The following is a 22955-nucleotide window of genomic DNA, read 5'->3' on the forward strand; positions in this document are numbered from 1 at the left end:
CAATTGGTAGCATAGATACGATTACGCTACCATCAAGTGGTGGTCAGAGGCCACGACATTGTATTTCAGTGGCTACCTGGGCACTGCAACATCACTGGCAATGAATGTGCCGACAAAGCTGCCCGTGAAGCACATGACGAATATGAAAGAATCTCAATACCATTGTCAAAAAGGGATGCAGCGCGGCACCTCAGCAGTCTTGCCCATACTATAACTCTAAGAAAATGGAATACACCAGAGTTTACCAACCAGCGTCTATATGCCATGGACCCACAGATGCAATTACAACTTTTACCTGGATTTAAACGACAAGAAGAAACCTTACTGTGCCGCCTGCGAATAGGAGTTTCCTTTACAAACTCCTATTCATTCCTAATTGGAATGGTGGACAGTGCCCACTGCAGCACATGTGGTGTTGGGGAAACCACCAGACATCTCTCATGTGACTGCCCCAGATGCGAGGAAGAGAGGATTGCCCTTCGGACGGCTTTGGGGCACTTAGACGACAGGCCTTTTACGGTGGAGAAGATCTTGGGCCCGTGGCCTCGTGCGTCTGCTATGTACAGGGCTACAAAGGCGCTGCTACGTTTTTTGAAGTGCACAAGCCTGTATAGCCGCCTGTGACGAAACTCAGCGATGAACACTTGACAGTGTAAATGTGAAAGGTGTAAACTTCTCTCATCCTTCTCCTCTTTCCATCCCTTCTTCCCCTTCCCCAGTGCAGGGTAGCCAACCGGGCTCAGCCTGGTTAACCTCCCTGCCTTTCCCTTATGACTTTTTCTCTCTCTCTCTCTCTACAGTGACGTTCACTTCGTGAACGCGGGTTACGCGCAAGCGTATGGACGCCGCGAACGTGCACCGCGGCGTCGAAGCACCAACGGAAAGGGCGCGAACGAGGTCGCGGACGCTACATTGACCTCAACGTTGCGACGCCTTGTGGTGGTGGCGTTAGTGCAACGTCGGCAACAGCTTCGCTGTACATCCACTTTCACAGGGTAGAATGGAGGTGGAAATATTTTTTCTGCTTTCCTTAGTTTCTGCAAGCATACTCGCAAAAAAATTAATACTTCATTATTATTATTATCATTATTATTACCGCATGTATGATGGTAACCAAAACGTCTCGATAGGAGCAATTTTGCTCCTACGTTTGACATTGTTAAGGCTGTGTGCGAATAAATGCTATAGTAAGCATTGCAACTTGCACTGTGACATCATTTCTGCTTAAGCACAGTCACCAATAAATCCTTTCAAACGATTATATAAATAAGTCCCAAAACTAAAATATCCAGTGTACTTGCACAGCACATACGCAGTTTATCTTACAGAGGACATGCTCAATAACCGCATTTTGCCTAAATCTAGGAAAATCTGGGGAATTTTTCTATCCAAGTTAGGCGAAAATTACCTTCGGATGTTGGCAACTCTGATTAGGCGGCATTCCATACACAAGAGCAGTGCGCAGCACGCTTTATTTGCTTGCGAAGACACCCGTACACTTGAGAAGGTAGAAAGGCAAGGAGCGATGAAAAAGACTTGATAACAAAGAAAGTGGACTTTTTACTGATGTATGTGATAGGGTCGCAGCACTTAGTTATACCTTTCTTGTTGTTCTCACGCATTGGCCCCTCCGGGCCACGTGGTTGACAAGCGTGCCCAAAGAAACGTCGCTTATCGTATATTAGCGTGAATATGAATGCGCTGCCTTTTTGCGTATCATTCAGGGGGAACATGCATAGCGCTCACACAGGAATCAGTGGCGTAACGACGAGGAGTCCCATGAAGTGGCTCTTCATTAGCGTAATCAACATTTGCTGAAGCAACGGTCGCTCACCTTTCCCTTGCACGAGCAGCAAGAGCATCGCTTTCGTCAGAGGTTCACCGTTAACGCCCTTTAAATTTGAATTTCTTTTTCTCTCTTTCTTTTCTTTTTCTTTTTTTAAGGTATACCGTACGCATTGGCAGCTCATAGTGTCAGTATATAATGGCGCACTTAGATTTGATTAAACTCATGGAGCTGCCCTGAAGTAGCACGCCCTTCTTTGAAACTTACCATCCCCATCTCTTCCCCCACTCCATCCTTTGAGCGTGAAAAACATGCTTCGGTCTGAAATTCGCACATATAAAGAGAGCGGCCACATTCAAAGGCCGATGTTTCGCAAGGAGGTGTAGAAACTTTCCGGATACCACGCAGCCACCGAGTGTCGGTTAGGCTTCGGAATTTTTATTAGTGAAGATATAGCTCGCTTGACGGAGTTCACGCAATTTTTCACGCAGTTCCCAAGAAGTCACGCAATTAGTCGATGTCACGGGGTTAGACGCGGCGCCAGTGAACGTTCCAGGACTTAGGTCTTTCAGCTGTATAGCAAACCATGCACCCTTATCAACGTTTTTTATCTCCCGGCCGTGCCTCATCGGTGGCTTCGTACAGGGTCTTTTATACAGGGTTTGTTTGTTTGTTTGTTTGTTTGTTTGTTTGTTTGTTTGTTTGTTTGTTTGTTTGTTTGTTTGTTTGTTTGTTTGTTTGTTTGTTTGTTTGTTTGTTTGTTTGTTTGTTTGTTTGTTTGTTTTCTACGACATGCGGGTTAGATTATAAATATAATCTCCCAGTTTATAACTGTAATATCTCATATGCGAAACTTAACCAGAAATTGAGTTACAAACAACTACCGCAAAATAAGCATAAATTTAAAATATGTTTGCTTTTACCTATTCACATTAAACTTCTTTCCTGCATCATTCCGCTATCTTTCAAGCGATCATCTTGCCTTACCGTACACAATATTTTATTTTCAGCATAGTATATTCTCTTGCTGCCTCTGAAAGAAAGGACATATGTTGAAGACAAGGTCTTCTTAGCTGGCTTCACACGGGTTTGGCGCATCTGGGATCGCTACTTTGGAGTGTCGTACGAACCTGGAAGTTGTTACGTGTCCTCTTAGGAGTGTTCTACCGCAATAATTTTTCAAATTATTTCATAGGAGAGATATAAATATGTGAAGTGCCGCGAACACATGATTTCAGGAGGCGATCGAGCGCCACCGCCAACATAGACACTCTCTCCACTTTTCCCGTGTAGCCTCTGCAAGCGAAATTCCTCCCCAGTGTTCTCCCTTACAGGAGCCGGAGGATCGCGTGACGAATACGTCACGGACCCACATTTCTTCCTCTCTCTCTATCTCTCTCTCTCTCTCTCTCTCGCACGAGTTTTTGCTGAGTGGGGCACTACCGGTGACGGTCTCGCGCGCGAGCTATTGCGTTTGTCTCGTTTCGCGCGCAGCAAGCGATTTTGCGCGCTCTGGACGAAAACACCTGACTAGCGCTATAAGTCAGTGTCACAATCACGAGCACTGAGGCAGACGCGAGAGGATCAAGAAGCACGATCGCGGCGCTCGAACACGGTAGAAAAGAACGTAGTTTTGTTCTCTGCGCGCGCGACTGCATGACGTGGGAACACACAGACGAAATGCAAGTACATCTCTCTTGCTACAGTACGAAGTAAAACAAGAACACGTAGACATTCGGTTTGTATGTTTTATTACTTCTCCAAACTTTAATTTGTCTATTGAAGCAACAGATTATAAACAAATAACTGATGTTGCCTTGAATAATTCTCTTCTCGAAGTTAGGTGTCACTATGAGTGACGCCACAGCACGGCTAAGTACGTAGGCGCACGTGGGCTATTGACTTCAAATTTCCGGCTGGGAGCGCGGTGCCCACAAGGAAAAGGGCAAACGGCGTTTAGTTTGAAATGTAAGCTCTTTCCGCGCCGCGTAGGGATGTAATACTTAGCAAACACAATCGTTAGCTCGCATTGTATGCACTGCGCTTGTCAGCTCAAAATGGCCAGCCCTGGTGAGGGCCCCTTTAACGGTACGGGAGTAATTACGAGCGTAGATTTCACTATACCCCTGTAAAGGGTGCACCGCTGTAGATACATACATGTTGAGGCAAAGCCATTGTACGGCACACCGTTGGGAAGTGGCGAGAGTTCGCTTGGACTAAGCAGCGCTCGCGCGAGGCAATGATGTCTAGAAGTCAGCTTCGGTGGTGCCTGCAAGAAGCAATAATTAGTCGCAGAGTTGGTGAAATAAACGGTACAGGAGTAATTAGCGCCAATGCAGTCGGCAAATAGCCACATAGCACCATAAACTGCACTATCTCCTCGATCGACCTACCTGACCTCTTGGTTAAAAAAAGAAAGAAAGCGTCAATCAATTGTGCGTGAAATACAATACTAATCAGAGACGAAATGAGTGAATAATGAACACGAACAAGAGATCGACATGGACAGAATAGAGAGATATCAACATTTTGTCATCGAATCCTTTGAACCACCATGTACTTACGTCTACCTCGTCTTCTTTAGCGTCGACGCTTGGTTGACCCTTTCTTATTTTTTTTTATTTTTTTTTTATTTTTTTTCGGTCCAACCAGCACACCACCAGTACACGGCCGCGCTCAGCGTTTAGCAGTATTGTCACTGTGACGTCGAGGTTCACGCTGACAGTACTATCTTTATCGCTGTGGTGCCTGCACACACTACAGCTTCTTTTACGTGGTCGACGCGAGATGGTGTAGTCAGAAGTCTAGCTGGCCCAGCCAGGCCCTGCCACATTTACATGCATCTTACCAAGGGGGCTGGGCCAGTCAACCCATCCCATGCAGGCCCAGTTTACCGAACTTACCTCGACGGTCGCTCGGGCCGACCTGCTACCGTTTACAAGAACCCAACGACCGGTTTTCAGCCCGACAAGCCCACTCGAACCACCTTTGTCGGGTGCATGTAGCGTAGATACTCCAAGCCCTCCTCAGCTTTCCTGGCATCAAAAATAGAGCTCAGAGGCAGCTTCACTTTAGCCCTTCAAGCAGCCACGTTGCTATTCCCCCATGCGAAGATCAGTGGTGGCCTTCATGTTTGCACGGATGCTGTGGTTCCCTTCGCAAGCTAAGCAGATGTGGCGGTCAATCTCACAAAGTTCATTATCATCAACTTCAAGACAACTCATTTTATGCCGTCAATGGCCGCAGATCTCGGAGCCCCTCGTGTATACTCTGCAGTTTATTATTCAACGAACATGTGGATGAGGTCGCTCGATCTGCCTACAATAATGTGCACTGTCGACAACGGATGCAGCTAAAGATTAGCGCGCTGGCACTCATCCTTGCTCTGGTGCACTGGAGCTCGACCGAATTTACCCACACTCGTCTCCATATAGCTTGGATCCGTGCCTGCAGCTCTGCCTTCCGCCTCGAATAACGCGAGCCGAAGAAACACTTCTGTACCGCCTGTGGCTCAACGTGGCATTCACGAATGCCTTTTCATTACAAATTGGAATGGCCGGCAGTTCTGCATGTGACAGCTGTGGCTTCGAGGAGGCAATCATGCATCTCGCTTTCGACTACCCTCTTTACAGTGTGCTTAGAAAATAACTCTAGTCGGCGTTATAGTGATCTCCCAAGAGTCTAATATATAGGGTCGCTTGAGGGGTATTCACACGGCGGAGAAAACCCGGCGGTCAATGCGGGGAGCGCGCATCACGTGACAACGACGTAACAGTTTTGCGAGAAGGCGTGCCCCCGTCGCGTATCCCCGGAGACAGGGGACCTTCTACCCGGACGCAACAAACGATCCCCGCTTGGCGGAGAGACAGCGGAATTTCGTGCTGGTGTCTGAGAACCTTTACCAAGTTGCTGTTTCATAGGGCGGCAACCATATTGACACGTATACATGTTTATCTTTCACCGGTGGCCGCTTTCCACCGGCTAACAAATGTTAAACGTTATCGCTCGGCGCAGGACGCGCCTGCATAGGAAGCTTCTCGAACGTTATCGATGCTTCTATCCGTCGTCGGTGGTCACCGACGCTCATGTAATCTGATTGTGTGAGCGACACGAATTGTCTAGAACTTTCTGGAAGACACGCCGGCACCAGGGATGAATCTGGAACCTTCGATGACTCGCGTGTAAAAGCCGACGCGTTTCGCCGCTAATCAGATTTTCGACGATCGCCGACTGTGTTCGCCGCTATCGTTGTGCTTCGAGTGTAGCTTGCTTTTGTGGGCACAGGTTCGCCCAATAAAGAATCAGTTTCGTCATACACAGTTTTACGACTGTTTTCTTAAGCGTCACTACTACGTGACAATATCGCAAATGCTTCATTGTTGTGGCTGGCAGACCTATCACATTTGCGAAGGCGCGTTGCATGTGTGCCACTGCGATGACCAAATTAAGCGTTGGTGCCACCTTAATTTTTTTTTCGCTGGTCGAACAACTCTCGTGCATTTTAGACACTACATCTGAAGCGTGCATCAAGGTGAATTTGAAGAAATGAAGAGTGGTGTCGAGAGTAGAAGCCGCCAGAGTAATTTGCTAACGCTGACCTCTCTCCCCGGTTGCCTCGCCCGCGTGAGTGGGGTACGTCTACGGCGAATTTTTCGCGGCGACTGACGTCACTCTACTTCACCTATATCTCCTACGAAAATGACCCTCGGGCGCATAGCCTTTTAGTTTTAGGGGAAACACGTCATTAATATTCAAGGTAGCATACCTTCAGCGCAGTGTTGTACGGAACGGCGTTCCAAGGAACAGCGTTCCTGGAACTAGTTCCTTTTGGGAGGAACGGAGGAACGCCACCGTTCCTTTAATGGTCGGTGGAACTGTAGCGGTAACTCGTTATTTTTACAAAAGAACGGCAGAGGGAACTGCGTTCCTTCTATAAACGTTCCACGGCAATAAACGTGCCACCGTTCAAAAACATTCCACGCACGTATGCAGCACATCATGCAGGGCGGATAGGCGACCGAGTGAGGCGCAAAGCACTACCGCTTGCCTTTCACGTTACTATGGTGCATTTTCTTTCGCGAGTTCTCCATTATATTTTTTTATGACTAGGCTTCAAGATTGTCACGTGACATTCCCTCCTGTAGTTTCTTTCCGCCATGCCGGCCTGTCGGACACTAACATCGAGATGTAACTCTTGCCGAGTTCAAACAAGGGTCTTTACTAAATAGCGAATATCTATTCTGAACATTTCTTTTTCAACGCATACTACAATATTGAATCAGCATTCATTAAACGCATATGCATTGTTCCTTTCGATGCGGTTTCTTGTGTAAGAAATTTATTATATTGGTGCATCTGAGTAACTTTCTATTTGCAGATCTGAAGCGCGGTATCCTGACTGCGCATTTGAAGACCGAAGTGGAAAGTGCCGTATGTGTTGCACTTGTAATAGACGAGCACCAAAGTTGCAGTTAGACATGTCTGGAGTATGTCCGGTGCTGCCTGAAAAAAAAATTGTCTAGGAGCGTTTCTTTGGGATATTTTTATCTCCAGATAATCTGCTGCCGGCGATGTTCAAGTTCGTATAATATACGTAGTCCGATGTGAGTTTTAAATTGCTCACTTTATTTCGCCGCAGGATTATCCGACACCATATTTTAATTTTAAAAAAACAAATGTAACGTTAATGTAACGACACGTTCCAATGTTAGAAGTGTAACTGGAACGCGTTCCTTTCGCATTAAAGTAACTTGTAACGGGAACTCGTTCCAAGATTGGGAAGGCACGAGGAACGAGCTTTCGTTCTTGTTTTAAAGGAGCGTGTACAACACTGATTCAGGGTTTACTCCACTACGTGGCGTAAATGTACTTTACACTACGCGTAATTCTGATATTTATCATTGGAAGAATATTCGACCGGATTTCATGCCCTATATTTAAGCTGCAATGAGCAATTGAATACTAATGAGGTGTTTCTCCTAAAAGTGGATGTCCGTGTACAACGCTGCTCACGTCACACGTGCAATATGATTAAACGCACCTTCTCACTATTGAATTAGCGACAACGTTAACGAAGTTTCGGATAGAAAACGCGCGTCATGCGCGAGAGTGATAACCGGATAACAGCGAAATATATGTATAATGGACAATGGGTAAACTTTAAAACAGTGACACTTGGCAATATGTAGGAAAAAAATGATGTATTTCTCGCTGGCGATGCATTTGTCGATCAATCTCGAAAGAGCGTGCGCACGGCAGAACGGATAAATGGGCCCCAATCACTCGAGAGTTTTTTTTCTTCTGTGTCCACAAAGCTCTCGACACGGCATCGTGCGTGTGGCTGAGCTGGTAACAATGCACAGCCCACCGCAGTCACGTCACTACGTCATAATAGTATTGTTTCTCTCGCTCTCCGTTCTCTGTGCTACAAGACAAGAGCAAGCGTCATCGTTCGCGGTTTCTGCAGCGATCTCTCCGCTCAACTTACGACAACAGCAAACGATCGGCTCGTGTCAAGCCATGAAAATTATGTAGCAGTCAAAATGGTTCTTCGTGTCTAACGTTATCTATCAGGAACACCGCAGTGGCTACATGAAAACTTCTTCTAATCTGCCAGGCCATGTCGTGGCGAATTGAATAAACCGGTGCTCGTCAGGTCGCCAAAGACAAGAGCGTTGGGCTTAGTGCTTGGGAAGAAGACCAACCAACCAAGCACCTGAAAGCGTGCACCGTCAGATGAAAAAAAAATTAAATTATGGGGTTTTACGTGCCAAAACCAGTTCTGATTATGAGGCACGCCGTAGTGGGGGACTCCGGAAATTTAGACCACCTGGGGTTCTTTAACGTGCACCTAAATCTAAGTACACGGGTGTTTTCGCATTTCGCCCCCATCGAAATGCGGCCGCCGTGGCCGGGATCCCGTCAGATGACGAAAACGTCGATCGTGTGCGTTCTATTGTGCTGCAGTGACAACCGAATGACCGTTAGAATGATATCAGAAGCACTTGGTTAGGGAAGGTCATCCATTCACCGGATTCTGACTAAAAGTTTGAAAGTAAAAAAGGTTTGCGCCAAGATATGGCGCCTATACTGCTGGTTATTGAGCAAAAGTTGCGATGAAAAGAATGTTCCACTGATTGGAAAATTTCAGACGGCAGCGATGTATTGTTGCAAAGGGTCGTCACCGGGTGAGGAAACTTGCATTTACAAATACCACATCGAGCTGAAGTCGCAGAGCAACAAGTGGAAAATGAAAGCTGGAATTGTGCGCTTGGAATTTGTACCTGAAGGTCAAACTGTCAATGCAGCTTTATACGTGGAAGTCCTAAAGTGCCCGAGAAATTGTGTGCGCCGCGTGCAACCAAATTTGTCGAACGAGGGCGCTGGATCCTTCACCACGATAATGCTCCTGAGCACTATGCATCGATAGTGCGTGAGTTTTTGGCACGCAAATGCCATCACACTGCTGGAACTCCGTCCCTACTTTCCAAATTTAGCCCCTGCAAATTGCATTTTTTCTTCTTCTTTTCTTTCTCTTTTTTTTTTTTTTTTTTGTCGAATACAAACTGGTGCTCCGGGGCCAGAGTTTTGTGGATGGGACCACAATTCAAAAGGAAACGCCATCGCTGCTGAAGCGCTTAACAGGATAGGATTTCCAAGGGTGCTTCCAGCAATGGAAGAAGGGGTGGAACAAGTGTATTGCACCTAGTCGGGAGTATATGTATATCATCCCAGAAAGCAGGCTGGCTTTAGGAAATAATACTGAAAGGGTACTGGGAGCCCTTACAAAAGTTTCTACCAAGTTTTAAGTCAGCTTCTATTAACTTCTCTCCAAAGACTATTTTGTGTAAATTAATTTTTTTATGAAACTTTCTTACTGAGTTTCATAAACAGATCGGCCACCGTGTTCTAAATGTAAATATATTTTTATAGGTCAATTGAACGCCTATTGGGTCTGTCAAAACATAATAGTGACACTTGCTATATTTAGGAAAATAGGCCGATGTCTCGTATGTTCGACAATTATTGGAGTAATTTTCCTAATGTCGCTAAAGACCAAGAAAAAATTGCTTTCTTTTTCTTTTTTAAGATTTGCATTATGAGCTAGCCCCGGTCATAATAACTCTTTCACATCCTACACAAACAACAGAGCAAGCCCTACAAAGAACAGATACACACGACACATTCAACCCGCCGTGGTTGCTCAGTGGCTATAGTGTTGAGCTGCTGAGCACGACGTCGCGGGATCGGATACGGCGACGGCGGCCGCATTTCGATGGGAGCAGAATGCGAAAACACCCATGTACTTAGATTTAGGTGCCCGTTAAAGAACCCCAGGTGGTCCAAATTTCCGGAGTCCCCCACTACGGCGTGCCTCATAATCAAATCGTGGTTTTGGCACGTAAAGCCCCATAATTTCTTTTTCTTAATTTTTAACACGACACACTCACATGCACACACTGCTCACGCTATCTACACCGAAGACATTTCAACAGATTTACATAGCCCTGGTGAATCGCCAGTGGGGGCATCTCTGTTCTACGCAATTACACGATAAATCTCGATGGCATGCTTGTATGTTTACAGTAACCTAATATACAACACAAAAGCAGATAAGTCTACTAATATAAAACCGCATTCTAATGAATGCCTTTCGATTTTGACACTTTGAGTGTGTTCAATATCTTGTCAATTAAATGTGTATCGAGTGTGGCTCAACTGACGCTGTCTTAACTATAATCACTATAGTCAATTAAACGTGTATTCAGTGTGAGTCAATTGACGCTTTCTTGTCTCTAGTCAAATTAATCTCTACCGAGCATACTCATTAAGAATTGACGTTGAATTTATTTTTATAGACTCAAATTGATTTTGATGCGCAGTCAATTGAAACTCAATGTACATTTTTTTGTAAGTGACGACATTGATGCATCCGAAAGTTTGGGAAATTATTTTTCTTTTTGAAGTACTGCATGAACTTTTGGGACAGACCTCGTACGCCGTCAAGCACATCATTGATAGCGCATCATAAACACAATTGATTTCTTTGGGATTTTTGCCGTGTACTCGTAAGAGCGCCTGCTCTCGCGCAACCGAGTTGCTATGCGCGTTCGTCGCCGAACGCCAACTTGACAACCAGCTTTGCGACACACGTGCTGTCACGCTGGTACTACGTGGCGTCTAAAGGTTCAGATGCTGTGTGTTGATGGGGGCGCTGTGTTGCATTTCTCTGACGGCTGGGCTGATGGTTGAGGAGCGCGTTTACCGTCCAAGCCCTCGTCGCGTCTATTGTCGAGATGCGGAGAGGTAATACACATTGCAATGCAACATACTTGCAGACCTATTTTTTTCACTGTTGCACTTTTAGTTCGGGCCTATTTTTTAAAGTATAGCATGGAGCATATAGCGAAATTCCGATTATTGAGCCCTTCAACCTGAACAGGCTTAGTGTCGTTAAATGATTTTTTTTTTGAAGCGAAGCTTTCTTTGCCTCTTGCCTGAGGTTTGGCATTCGTCGTCTCCCCGCCAGATTCATGGTCTGTACTCGGTCTTGATACTTGGTCCTGTGTTTTATGCAAGTTTACAAATGATCGCTACACCAAACATCCGGCAGAATTTATGTCACGACGAATGTCGACGTAAATGCACAGAAGCAATGTAGCGACACTCTCTCTAATACCATCGCTGCAACGCACCATGCATATAAGGCGTGAACTGGAGCCGCGCTCCTCTCTCGCGCTTCCCTCTGGACGCGCGGCGCCATCTAGGTGTGCGTCCGCGAAGTCCGCCCGCGACCTCCGAGATACGTGGCGCGCCGGTGCGTGCGAACAATGCCACCAAATATCACCCTCCCCCCGGGCATTCGTGGCGCAGCGCGCTAAAAGGCGTTGGGCTGCTGTGATTGAAGAACCCGTATGACGTGGGTTCGATTCCGCCCAGCACCGGATAAATTTTAATGGTTTTTCACGTGAAGCGTCTTTCATTTCGGTCAGTAGAGGGTCGCTTGCTAAAACCGCATGCAAGAAAAACATGTAACGATAATATTGCTCATATCTTTACAACCGTGCTAACCGCGCGCCTTGCTTTGGTATCGTTGTGTAGAGCAAATAACCCATTATCAGATAACGCATGTGTCGCGTGCGTAAATGCGCCCTTGTAGCGCCACGCATGGCGCTATCGGAGGTAAGTATCCTCGCGCGTGGCGTTAGCAGATGCGTAGCTCGGCAGCACATTTGTCGATCCGAGCGGGAGTGATCGCATTTGAAAGAGCTCATGCCATAAAAGGTATAATTCATTGAACTCAAACCAGTGCTCATAATGAGTTCTAATGAGTTCATAATGAGCTCTGGGCCGTCCGGATGGCCGAAGACGCCGCCAGAAAGCAAGGGCTGGCCGCCGTCTGAGGAAGGGGAGGCCTGGGGGTTAGTCTCCCAACCCCCGCCGCCCCCAGACCCCATCATGGACACAATAAAGTTTTATCTCTCATAATGAGTTATAAGGCTTACAAGTGTGTGATTTGACGCAGAAATTTGACGGTTGTTTGGCTTTGGCACCCTCGCGTTCTACACGTAGGGTGCAGTAATGGTATGATTTAGTCTGCAGAGACTAGATCAGTAAGACAGAGATACGGTGGCTAGATGGGTATCTAGCCACCGTAACAGAGAGTTGCCAATCATCGCCCGCCGCCTTTGACTTCGGCGGAACGTGTCCGCCTCCATAGGGAGCGCAAGCGCATGAGCCCCAACCACTTACGAGTGCAGCGGGCGCGAGCGGCGGTGCCACAAGTAGGGGCGTCTGCGACGGCAATGAAGGTGAACGACGGGACCAGCCCATCAGCATCCACCAAGACCATCCAGGGAACACAGCACAGCCCAAGTGTGGGACCACAGCCAGATCAGATTACGCGTGCGCCCTAATACGCGTCTTCATCGACATCGAGTACTGTATTTGGTAATGTCATTTCTGTACCCTAGTGATCATACAGCCTACCCATTTATTTATAATATTTTTCATAGAACAGTGCCGTGAATGAGGTTGGGCGCACATTTTTAGACTGCACTAATTTTGGGATCAGCCCATATTGTTCATTAGACACCGAGAGACTGAAAAGGGCTTCAGGTATCCAAAGAATACTAATCGCATTAAAACAGCGTTCTCCATCAACAACAATGAAAGCTTCACTTAAACCTATTCCCACAGCGCGTGGTAGCCGCGAATGTTTTTATTTCTATTATTAATATTCTGGGGGTTTTACGTGCTAAAACCCCGACCGGATTATGACGCACGCCGTAGTGGGGGACTCCTGATTTATTTTGACTATAGCTGGGCTTCTTTAGCGTGCACCTAATGCACGGTACCCGAGCGTTGTTTTTCGGACGTCAGCTATCAGGACCCAATAACACCAGTGCAATGTACGCGCGCAGCGTACATAAAAAAATAATGATAATAACGTCAATGCATTTCGTAGCAGCCTTTGAGGACCTGTGGCTATCTCGATAGTGGTGCTAGTCTGGGGATTTCTGCTATGTAGACCTGATTTCGTTACTGCTCGGCTTCAATTACGCAGTGGTGACATGGGCTTATTTCTTTTAAAAGATAATTACAGAAATTTAGAGAACTGTGTTGTTTGAGGTAACCCAGAAGCCCGAGAAGAATCTAAAGACTTCGCGACCCACTACGCAACGAAAACTAATAGGCGTAAGGTTAGAGAGCAAAGGGGTGTAGCTGACATTCTAATTCGAGAGGAAGAGTAACAAGTGGAGTTGGTGAGATTACGGACATAGAGCCGATAAACGGTATAGTTTCTTAGAAGAGCAGGGCCCGAATTCAGAAAAACGTCTTACGCTAGAATTGTTCGTAAGAAAGAATTTGAGCCAATCCGGAGGCAAGTGAAATTATTATCTAAGGCGGCCGGCCAATGGCAAAGAGCACTTACGAAAGAAAAGAATTGTGAATCTGGCCCCAGATTTTTTTGCCATTTTTACTGTTGACTGAAAAGACTATGTGCCTGTAGGCTAACTGTATCTTTTGCAAAATGAGCCCGTCGGTTTTCCCACCATAATGTTTGATTTTTGTCTTCTTTGCCCTAACGAGCTGGCCACCAGCTCGCTCGCGCACCCGCGTTCGCATTCGCTGCACCTCGCGGCTGCGAGACAGTGGCTTCGAGAAAAACGAAGAAGGATCGCTGCTCGTGGAGTGCGCATCCTACCATTCTATGGAACCGAGCGTTGCCCCACCCCGCACTCGCTTGGCCTTGCAAGCGGCGGCGCAGAGATCTAGCAAGCGGGCTCGAGCCTCTGCACGCAGCGTCATGACCACACGACGCAAGAACTCCCGGTCCCGGGAGCCGAGGAAACGCGTCGTAGCAGCCGCCGACCGCGGCTCCAGTGCATCCCCGGCTCGAGTTGCGCACGTTGCCGAGCTCATCCCCAGCGAGACGCACCGTTCGAGTACCTTTTCCAAGGCCCTCTTCGGAGCCCTGATCAGCATCCTCACGGGTGTGTGCGTCCTCGTCACCGCGAACTTGGCCGAATCGCTCGCGGAGGAGCCGTACCGGTCCAACTGAGCCACCTCCCCCGGACCTTTGGCGGCGACCGACCAAGGTCCTCGCCTCTCGCCCAGCTGTGGACACTACCTGATCGACCAGGAGGACAAGTGAGGCCTGCACGCCTCCCACCTGCAGTTTCTAGAGCTTTTTGTCGACCCCATGCGCTTCCGGAACTCTTAAGTGCCAGCCAGTATCGCGAAGCTTTCTTTCTTTTCTTTCTCTACGTTTGGCCTGTTCCTTTGGGTGCTTTCGGAAAAGAAAGAAAAAACAACCTGCTTCTTCGAGCAACAAGTTGCGAACTTTGTCATCGTGGTCGCTGCTGGCAAGTTGGGCCAACATGCTGAAACAAATCCTCTGCGCTTTTCTCTTGTGCTTCACGTTCAGCATCTTCGTGCTTGTCGCCATCGGTACTTCTGCCATATTTCTAGCACGTTCACGGCAGACGGGGGAAACTTAATAAAGTGCGTGACTTTCGCATTGTGAGCCCAAGCGTTGTCTGTTTAACGCCGGTTTAGCCATCAAGCATTTTCGGCAGAATGATCTACCCAGCTGCTTTGGTACTGCAGTTACGTGTAGTGTCGTAAGAAGCTTACTGCACGTACAGAACTAGTTCCAGCTTCGAATTCCTGGATTAGCCTTCGGCGTGCGAGTTCGATTTCACTGACAATTTTAACATTGATAAATATTACGTGGCTCGTTTGTCAGCGGACCGTACTCGTGTGCCCAAGCCTGGTTGGGCAGATGTGTTGGCGTTAATATATATACAGAGTCAATGACTTCGCTAAGCAACTCCACTGCGAAGTATCCCTTCACCTATAGCGCAGCAGTCTTACACGACCGAACGAATGTTTACATACACAATGCTCATGATTGGTCTTCAGTTGAACACCACTGTGCACTGCGGTTCTAGTTATTCATGACATGGCGAAATTTGTAATTCTCCTCTCAGTCAGATGCATGAGTAAGGAACAACTCCTATGAAGATGTACGCCTTAACAACGGAATACCCAAGAGAGACTGTGACGGCCGCTGGTTTTTTTTTTTTTTTTTTTTTTTTTTTTTTTTTTTTTTTTTTTTTTTTTTGCGGGAACTTTGGCTTGAATACGGTGTGTGTACGCTTCAGCTACGCGGAAACTCGGAGGCGAGCATCGAGGCAACCAACATAGCGGCGTCGTAACTCTCGGAAGCCATAGGGCTGGCTAATAAGGAACTCGCCGCTTGATAGCGTAGCACATTTGTACATTTCTCAAGAAATGTCAGGTTGAATTTCCATAACAAAAGTGATTTCATAATTTTTTATGCTACCTTAAATGCGACCTGTTAAAACCGTTTTGTGACCTCACTGACCTGGCAGTCACGCTATCTTCAGCCATGAATGACTGGAAGAGAAGACGACGTCGGCCCTGTTCTTTATTATTGCGATAGCAATTATATGGACACTCAAAAGCAGATTTCTGCCGTCGGCGTCGCCGTCGCCGTCGCCGTGAGGTTCCGTATGACGTCAATGGAGATGAAATCGTGGCCGCGCTCCGCCGAACGCTGTATGTGAGAGTGAAAGGGCGCGAGGGACGCGCTCTTTCACGGGGAGTGAACGCACGGCGGAGAACAAACGCGCGTTCTGCGCCGTGCTTCCTTAAGGGCTGCAGAAGTAGGCGTCTCTTTCCTCCTTTACAATCACCATATATGTAGAGCAAACGCACCTTCATGCAAATGCGCGAGAGGCCGTGGGGGAGGGGGGGAAGGGGGAGGGAAGGGAGGTGACGTTTAGCTGCGGCACCAAGTGCCTATTTATATCAGAGGCTCCGGCAACAGTCACCAACGCCGCACGCATTTTGAGCGAACGCGGGCAAAACGCCGATGGCGTCGACAACAGTTCTGCGCGTTGCCGGTGCTGCTGCATGTCCAAGTTTATACAGCTGATAAAGCTAATATCACTACTCCGTATAGCTCTCTACAAATTTGCTATCGCAATTGATGCTTCACCTTTCAGGTGAAACTGCGACAACATTTTTTAATTTACCCCTGTGTACTTTAAGGGGTAAAGTAAATAGGTAAAGAAGTAATTTCATATTTTATGCTACCTTTATGTCACTCGTTAACGGCATTTTGTAGAGCGCAGTAAGATCATAAAGCAATTATTTTGTTGTTGTTGTTGTTGTTGTTGTTGTTGTTGTTGTTGTTGTTGTTGTTGTTGTTGTTGTTGTTGTTGTTGTTGTTGTTGTTGTTGTTGTTGTTGTTGTTGTTGTTGTTGTTGTTGTTGTTGTTGTTGTTGTTGTTGTGAGATAGGAGAAGACAACGAGAATAAGTGTTGCTTGCTTGAGGAAGGAAGGAAAGAAACTTTATTTTTTTTTTAATGTCACAGTTCCGCCCTAAGGGCGAAGCAATGAATGCGATAGCAACACAGCCAATGTCACACGAAGTAAGGTGAGCGGCTTTGGTAGCAATATGAATTGTAGTAAACATGAGCTGATTAAGTAAGCAGGTGTGCTGCTGCGTAAGTAGACCGACATGAAGAGAGACTCGATGACCACGAGAAGGCGCGTGTGAAACGGTGGTGTTGATGAGAAGCGCTTCCCGTGGGCAGCGCGTGCGAAGGGACACACCTGTAGCGCTGCACTGCCGACCCGGGCAGCGTTGCATGCGTAGCGTGCGTTGGAAAATGTGGCCCGACTATTACGAACTGATTGAACAAGCGTGGTGTGAGCGCGCACAAACAAACATGAATAGATCACACTGAATGACTGCAGACAACGACTGTCAAAACGCTGGCAGCAAGCGCATACGCCGCAGCAGCGGGCGAATTAAGGTACGTGCGGTCTATCGCTTCAACGGAAACTGAGCGGCGAATGCACAGCCCATAAAGGTCAGAGCCGTGTGGAGATAAGCGACGGTGCGAGCCAGCGACGAGCGCGGTTGTTGGCAGAGTAGAAGTGCGCCGCCCCCCCCCCCCCTCCCTCCGGCGCTGGCTTCCCGCTTCCTTGCTTGCGCGTGGGAGATTGAGTGCGTTCGCTCTCCGTGATAGCGCGCGTCCCCGCACGCTTCCGCTCGGGCATACGGCACGCGGCGAAGATTTTATCTATATGGAACCTCACGACGACGGCGACGGCAGAAATCCGGTTGAAGTGTCCATATAATTGCTATCGCAATAAAAGAAAAATTAAGCGAGCGTGGTTGGGCCCTTAGTCCAGGGCTCCACTGGCGCGAGCGGCTCGCTGGGCTTGGTTCAGATTTCCCTCGTCCGCAAGCCATGCCTCCCACTGCCTATTTAAAATGAGTGGTTGGGATGTTATGTATGGGCTAGTAATATATAAAAGCCTTTCCAGGCACTCCCATGTGATATGTTGTAGTGTAGGTTTGTTGGAACACCATGGACAGGCGTCCAGGAATCTAGTTGGGCTTATTTTACTTGCTTGAGGAGTGTTTGTCCTTGGGTACTGTTAAGACACCGCCCGATTCATGGCCGATCCCCCAGAGTGGGTTGCACCATTTCACAAAGGAACAACAACTTTTAAGGAATAATGTTATATATTCAGATGCTATCTCTAATTGCCCGCCGTGGTTGCTTAGTGGCTTTGGTGTTTCGCTAGCTATGCGCGAGGTCGCGGGATCCGGGCCATGGCGGCCGCATTTCGATGGGGGCGAAATGCAAAAACACCCGTGTACTTAGATTTAGGTGCACGTTAAAGAGCCCCAGGTGGTCAAAATTATTCGGAATCCCCCACTACGGCATGCGTCATAATCAGATCGTGGTTTTGGCACGTAAAACTCCATAATTTAATTTCATTTTATCTCTAATTTGACCCCGTTAAAATAGTCTTGTGAACTCGGAGAGTAAGCCCCTAACACAACTTTTCTTCGCCTGAAAAGAAATGTGGCTGTGGAAATCGGTGAACATTTTCGTAATTTATTTTCGTTTCCGAGGCTCCCACCGTGATGTTACAGGTATACCTGGATACCGAGCTCTTAACTGCCGCAGTAAAACACACAGTAATACGCAGTAAAACTGCCTGTATTATATTAGAATCAAAGTGATTTAACGCGATGAATGAAATACTGGTAAGCGTCGTTGTGTCAGCACAACATGTTTGTTTCCCTCAATTTTACATGAGTGTATTCTAGAATAGTTGATTGTTGGGCTAGTTGGTTCTGCATAACTGAACAAGTAACTCAGCGCAATAAAAAAGACAGACACAAGAAAGGGAGAAACAAGGACAAGCGCTACTCACAAGTTGTGAGTAGCGCTTGTCCTTGTTTCTCCCTTTCTTGTGTCTGTATTTTTTATTGCGCTGAGTTACTTGTTCAGTTTTACATGAGTGGGACATGATTTAAACAGTATAGTGGTGGGGAAAAGCTATCATCGTCGAGAAAATGCCTTCACGGACCATTATTCGATACCACAACAACAACAGCGCATATTAGAACAGTGTCCATGTCAGTGTGGGCAAAAATGTACTTTCGTTTAAAACCATGCTTAGAGTTTGATAATATAATATATTGGTATGAAACTCCATGGACCCATAAAACTCATGCCAGTTTCCCTTAATTACTTCTTTCTTGCTGGTGAAAGCCATCTCTCTCTCACGTTCAGAGCGAACCTATTACGTATTACGGCAGCTGCGCCAGTCGCTCATGTCATGATGGCACGGTTCGAAGCTATAGGTGCCGATTCGCGAATGCAGTTCTGTCACCCAATTTACAGCACCGAATGGCGATGGCATTCGCGTTCTTAATTGGCACGATCAAATGTGCCTGGAGCATTTCCCCTACGTAGCCTCCGCGCAACCCAGTTTATCGGCGTTCTTCAGAGCACAGAATAGTCTTCCGTCTTCAAGAAGAGGATTTCATTTTTTTTTCGTCTCTGTGATGAAACCAGGTGGTATGTGACAGCAAGGTGGTCTTCTTGATTACGTGCGCGTAGTTTCTCCCGGTTTTATGTACCGGATTCGCCCACCACGGGAGCTTAGCGGCTATGGCGTTGCACTGATGATCTTGAGGTCGCGAGTCCGACCACACACTGTAACATAATTTACACCCCTTATTCACTTTTAAACGGTGTAAATTTTTTAATTATATTGTGGCTTTGGCACGTAATACCCCAGAATTTTTTTTTTTAATGTGCCCGATTCAAACATCTATGTGTATTGAAGTATCATATGTGTGTTTAATGTCAATCTCTGCACTCTAAACCCTTCTAGCACGTACAAATCTTTCACAACGAATAATGTCAGTTACATCGTGGTAATTTTGATACTGGTAGCCACGACTTGCGCACTTTCCTCAATGTGTGGTTTCCAGTCTGCTCTTCCCCTTTATTTACTTTTGTGCTTCGATTACGCTTACTGTCAGTCCGTTTTCACGTACACCGCTACACAGAAGAACCTTGTCAGGATTATTCACTAGATGCAAAGATAAACGTTTTCTATAAGGAAAAGTTTAAGGGGGGTCGTAGTTATTTGAGTGCGCAGGATTGCTTTAACATTAGATAAAATTTTTATTGATTTAGCCGAAGCGAACCACCCCTTTATTAATCCACCCTGGTGCTCCTCGGATTGCCGGGGTGGATATTTCAGCAACACAATTTCATCTACAATATTCCAGCTAAGGAAAATACTCGTAATCGGTGAAGCTCAGTCAAGCACGTCGCGGCGCGTGCGTACGTAACCACAATAGAATTCATGTAACAAAGGGCCTGGAGGAATATAAGGACGCTTCGTATAGTGGGCAATTGCAGCTCCAAGGTGGCCGATGCTTACTGTACGTGTTTGGAGATCATGGACACGTTTATACCGCAGGAGCGTAAGAGTCCACTGAGTGCCCACATATGCATTTACTATGAGCGGAGTTATACAATGTGTGATGTCAGCATAACTGAATTTATCAGTGTCTTCAGCTGTTAGCGGGCACTTCCCGAATGGAGCGAATGGTGGCGGCAAACAGCACATGTCGAGAGGTGTGTAAGCTTATCATTAGAAAATTAAAAACGTGCCCGATAAACGTATAGTTCGGCTCTGGGCGGACATGAAGTTCTAGAGCGTGAGGTGCCGCTGTTTAAGTGCTCGCCTCTAATTTTTTTTTTTTTTTTTTTCTGCGGGGGAGGCAGTGCATGCTTGCGGCGCAAGAGTGTGACGTGCGCTACCTGGGTGCGCAGATGATCAAGATGATGATCGCTTGCGTGGCCGCGTTCCTCCTCTGCTGGCTCCCACTGAACCTGTTCATCGTCGTGTCGGAGCAGTACCCGTCCATCTACGACGTGAGCGGCATCGGCTACATGTGGTTCGTCTGCCATTGGCTGGCCATGAGCCACGCCTGCTACAACCCGCTCATCTACTTCTGGATGAACGCAAAGTTCCGGGCGGGCCTGCAGGCGCTGTTCCGCTGCCTGCCGGCCACACGCCGGCGCTCCTCGTGCTTCGTGTCTACCTGCAACGTCAAGAAGGCGGCGACTTCCAACAGCAACGCTCTCTGACTCAGCGCCCAAGGCACCGAGTGCGCCGCGATGCCCGTCTCTGTGTCCCATTGCAGGTACTACGCGTCCGCGCCTACCCTCCTCTTCGCGTGCGTCACTCTGACGCCGCACTTTTCCGGAGAGCTTCAGCTCGATCGAGCAGCTGGCAAGACGCCCCGGATAGTGCGAAGCCAGAGAGGCTCGCGGCAGCTGTGGTATATAGCTGGTAGACGCGGCGCATACCTCGCAAGCAGCCTTCAGTGCGGCAGCTGCCGGAGATCATCGTGCAAAGCACTCGAGGGTAAAGCAACGTATACGAAATGAAATCACGTGTAAACCCCTACAGGCCATCCATGCCCATGCCCAAAACACACACAAATATATACACGTCACTTGTTTTAGCACGTGCGGTGACAACTTTGCAGTACATAAGAGCATGCGTGTAAGTATACATAAATACGTATAGTTTAAATCAGCCGGAAGAGGACGGCAACACGAGGAGAAGGATACCGGACGAGCGCTGTCTAACAACTGACGTTTATTAAGAGCAATACACAAAAGCAATACACAATACATATCCTTTTGTGGGCTGTTGTTAATAAACTTCAGTTGTTATATCGCTCGTCCTGTGTCCTTCTCTTCGTGTTGCCGTCGTCTTCCACGCTGATTTAAAGTATGCATACATTCCAGCTATGGCCCAACTCTACGTTACATACATACTGTGCGTACGCAGTGGCGTTGGGAGGCAGGTGTAATATGCTTGGTGAGACGACGTATCCGGCACAAACATCGTTCGAGGCCTTCGGAGTGTCCCGTTTTCCCATCTTCTGATTTCGACCGAAGTGAAACGCACTCGCTTTTCCAGAGCGATTGTGCTATATGTATATAGCACAAGCGCATTGGCAGGACGCCTTAGGGAGCGCGTCTTTATTCAAACGTGCGTTTTACGGCGTTACCTCTCGGCTATATACAGTACCATTTATTACACCAGCTGCGGTCAGCTATTTTATTCGTGTTTCACGAGACCAGAGCGTCAACGTAAACAAGTTTCAATGGCATGATTTTACTGTTTAGATTCCATAATAGTTTATAGTTGGTGCTATTAGATAGTGGGTATGCACTGCAGAGCGGCTAGCAGTTCAGTGGACACTCTCGGCGTAGGCAGCTAGGGATTTGTTACGACGCGGAATCCAGATCGATGAAGACTGGCCTTGGGTGTCCATAGTGAAAGCACCGGGCAGGGACGAGAAGTAGTTCAGTATAACCGTTTATTTTCGTGGTGCAAGTCAGGGACAACAGGCGAAAGAAAGGAGAGACGACCGGTTTACACACTTCTAGGCCACCGAAATGTCCCTACTTTTCTAAATGTGCGAACACCAATATACCCGCACTCGTAATTACTCTTCAGTTACGTGGTGGAAGACCAAGGCAAGCGCTGTAAAGGTGACAGTCATTTGCGTGAGGCAACTCCGGCTTGACCGTGAGCAGCAAGGCTGTCTGTTATCCCCACTGCACAGAGGTCCGTCGACGTGCTGTCTCGTGAGCAGCAGTGTGCGAGCTGTAGTGAAAACCGATCCGGGCGGCAGGACAGGCGCACCGTAGGATGCGGAAGCCTGGTTGCCTTCTTGGAACACCCGGACGATGGGAAGTACTTAACGCAACGTAAATCAGAGCTATCCATCGGCTCAAACGAAGCTGGCGCAAGGTGACAAGCACCCTTAAAAAGGTTGTGAATTGTGTGTACTTTCCTCAAAATTAAGTTTAAGTGTACTAGCAAAGCTTTGTGCTGTATTTTTTTTTTTTTTTAATCAGTCCGCCCGTAGCGTACCTTCCCTTTTTGCCATGGCGAACACTACATGGGCGCGCATAGCGAAGACATCGGAGACGCCATGCTTTTAACGGCGGAGCAAAGAGCATAAATTAAGGCGTAATCTGTGCTAGACATACTTCCGCACCAATCAAATTTAGTTGCGAGAAGATTGCCGCTGTTGCTGGCGCTTCCGCTGGGTAGTATGCGGTAGTTCCGTGCTGAAAAGCCAAATTGTCTCGTCATGCGTGGGTAGCACAGCGCACGAACACGCTCTCAGTCATTATTTTTTAAATTAACGCAGACTTTGTTTCTGAACTGACGTTTCTGCCGCCGGCAGACGTCAAAAAGCCGCTCTGATACGCTAATT

At 47.4% G+C, this 22955-nt stretch overlaps 1 protein-coding gene across 1 annotated transcript in view; it reads left to right on the top strand.

Moving 5' to 3' along the window:
- Positions 1 to 20942, top strand: part of LOC119436373 (RYamide receptor) — a 54284-nt gene extending 33342 nt beyond the window's left edge. The window contains exon 2 of the mRNA XM_037703197.2: positions 20482 to 20942. Within this exon, the coding sequence (XP_037559125.1) occupies positions 20482 to 20799 (318 nt within the window). The 3' untranslated portion in view covers positions 20800 to 20942. The remainder of the gene's footprint in view (positions 1 to 20481) is intronic.
- The last annotated feature ends 2013 nt before the right edge of the window (positions 20943 to 22955 follow it).

This window comes from Dermacentor silvarum, chromosome 1 (assembly GCF_013339745.2).
Source record: "Dermacentor silvarum isolate Dsil-2018 chromosome 1, BIME_Dsil_1.4, whole genome shotgun sequence".
In the NCBI taxonomy this organism is placed as follows: domain Eukaryota; kingdom Metazoa; phylum Arthropoda; class Arachnida; order Ixodida; family Ixodidae; genus Dermacentor; species Dermacentor silvarum.